This window comes from Brassica oleracea, chromosome C5 (assembly GCF_000695525.1).
Source record: "Brassica oleracea var. oleracea cultivar TO1000 chromosome C5, BOL, whole genome shotgun sequence".
NCBI lineage: Eukaryota > Viridiplantae > Streptophyta > Magnoliopsida > Brassicales > Brassicaceae > Brassica > Brassica oleracea.
This window is the reverse complement of record NC_027752.1, coordinates 16,974,569-16,977,040: the sequence shown is the minus strand read 5'-3', so window position 1 is coordinate 16,977,040 and position 2,472 is coordinate 16,974,569. Positions and strand designations below refer to the sequence as shown.

General features: G+C 43.8%; 1 protein-coding gene across 1 annotated transcript; it reads right to left on the bottom strand.

The window, feature by feature from the left end:
• Window positions 1–245: 245 nt before the first annotated feature.
• Window positions 246–2,085, bottom strand: LOC106343329 (pentatricopeptide repeat-containing protein At1g20300, mitochondrial). Its single transcript, XM_013782509.1, has one exon. The coding sequence runs from the start codon at window positions 1,991–1,993 to the stop codon at window positions 398–400; it is 1,596 nt and encodes a 531-aa protein (XP_013637963.1). The 5' UTR covers window positions 1,994–2,085; the 3' UTR covers window positions 246–397.
• Between the last annotated feature and the right edge of the window lie 387 nt (window positions 2,086–2,472).

Here is a 2,472-nt window from a genome sequence, read left to right as displayed (position 1 = left end):
CGCTTTTTAGAACTGTGGTTAAAACGTAGCTTCGGACAACCTTGACCCTCGTACCAAAGTAAAGTGAAGCGGTACAAACTGATACTGTTTCCTTTTATTTGTCCGGAAACAGCATTTTAGGTTTGGTTCGAATTCGAAATCAGGGTTTATACACATGAGTCATAACATTAGTTTTTGCCCAGCGTTCATATGCATAGGCAAATCATTTGGGATTTATCAGCAATTGTTGCAAGAACATTTGCATTTCCTGAGAAAACGAAGAACATATATATTTGGATAAAGAAAAGAGTACATTATTACTTCAAGAAGTAATAACACATCTGTTTTAAAATAAAAATTGCTTAAAATAAAAAGAAGAACAAAAGATCTGATTTAATGCTTGTAAAGTTCTTCCTCCCTAGTACAATGGCCGAGCAACAAGTCCCTTCTGAACCATCTTCTCAACCAACTCTTCATGCTTCTTCAACTGCCCAGCTCTTCTCAACTGAGCAAGAACCATCTCGTACAAAGACAAGCTCGGCACCAAACACTTCTCTTCAACCATCTCCCTAAACAGCTTATACGCATTATTCCAATGGCCCATCCCACAAAACATCGTAACCAAAAGCCTATAAGTATTCACATTCGGCTCAACTTCCTTCTCATCCATCTCCTTCTTCATCTTCAACACCATATCAGTAGACTTCGACCCGGCAAACATCCTCATCAGTATATTATACGTCACGGTATTCGCCTCGCATTTCGCCTCCATCATCTTGGAATACATCCTATGCGCTCCATTAACATCCCTCTTCTTCTCAATGCACCTGAAAATCGTGTTAAAAGTCGACGCATTGACCTCGCACTTCCTCTTGATCATACTGTTCAACACCTTCACCGCGTTTTCGAGATTCTCGTCTCTGCAATGAGCCTCGATCAAGAAGTTGTAAGTGATGGTATCCGGCTCGCATCCTAGCTTCTTCATCTGGTTATAAACCTGCAGAACCTTCTCCGTCCTCCCCGCTTTCACATGAACCCTCATCAAGTTGTTAAAAGTAATAGCGTTCGGAGGACACCCCGAGTCAATCATATCAGCGAACACATCGTGTGCACGACTTATCTGCCCGCATCTACACAAGGCATCAATCACAATACTGTAAGTATACACATTAGGCTCAATCCCGGCCGCTTTCATCTCCTTGAAGACCCTCTCAGCCTCCGAGATCTCGCCGGCGCGACACCAGCCGCGAACGAGGTTAGTGTAAACAATCACATCGGGTTCGAACCTAGCTTTCAAGGAGTCGAAAAAGGACTGGGCTTCGCTCGCTCTACGCTTCCTAGAGAGGATGCTAATGACGATAGAGAAGGCGATTTTATCAGGGGCACAACCGTAATCCTCCATACGGTTAAAGCAGTGGACGGCCTCCGAGGCTAAACCGGCTCTGACGTAGCGCCTGATCAGAACCGTGAAGGTCTCCATCGTGATTTGGACGTTTCTCGATTTCATGAGGTCGATTAAGCGCCACGCTAGGTCGAAATGGCGGGCCTTTCCGGCGAGATCGATCATTTCGTTGTAAGGGTGAGGGGAGAGATGATCGTATTGGTCTTGTGAGGTGGCCCAGTTGAAGAAAGATAGGGACTGGTGGAGAGGGATTCCGTGGCGGACGGCGGCGCATTTTTGGATCACGGATTGGATGACGGAGGGGGAGATTGCGGCGGAGGGGATTTGGGAGAAGGAGAGGGAGAGGGAAGGGAGGGTGAAGGTGGGGTTTAGGACGGCGTCATTTGTACGGTAGTGTTCTTTGATAATTGAGTGGAGCTTTTCTACGGTTTGCGTATCTTCAGGAGTTAGGGCCGGTGAAACAGGGGTTGTGACGGTGGCGGTGGCGGCGGATTCGTAGTTTTCCTGGTCATGGTGTTGAGAAGTTGCGGAGGTGGTGAAGGGTTTGGGTAGATGAGGAGAGATGAAGGAGAGGGTTCGAGAAAGATGGAGTTTTGATCGTATTAACGCCATCAATCGGAGAGATTTGGTTACTCTCTTACAAAGCTCTGAAACGCAAAGTGGGTGGGTTTGGTGGAGGAGGCTATCAGGATATCAGATTTGCTTTGCAAGTCCAAATGCTAGCTGAAGCGGCGTCGTTTTGGTGCTTAAACCCTATTGTTTTCTTTTCGACTGATTGGTGCTTAAACCCTAAGTGATAGTTTTCTAATTTGCTTTGCTTACACCATATACTGTACTTATCTAACTTATCATCGAATTATGTTTTTCCTACAAAGTTAAGATTTATATTTATCTTGAAAATACAAGGTTATAGTAAATACTTGAGCTAATCAAATGATTACAACATCCCTGCTGCCTCGTGACCTTAGTGTTGATTCATCATCTATTAAAAATATTATGTAGATTTCTCAATGTATGTAAACTATTTTTGACAAAAAATTATATATATTTTTTATTTAAATAACATAAGCGTTTAAACTATCTGCATAATA

Bases quoted from the DNA above. Each gene is read 5' to 3' on its own strand.
- LOC106343329 (XM_013782509.1), bottom strand. From the start codon at position 1,993: ATGGCGTTAATACGATCAAAACTCCATCTTTCTCGAACCCTCTCCTTC.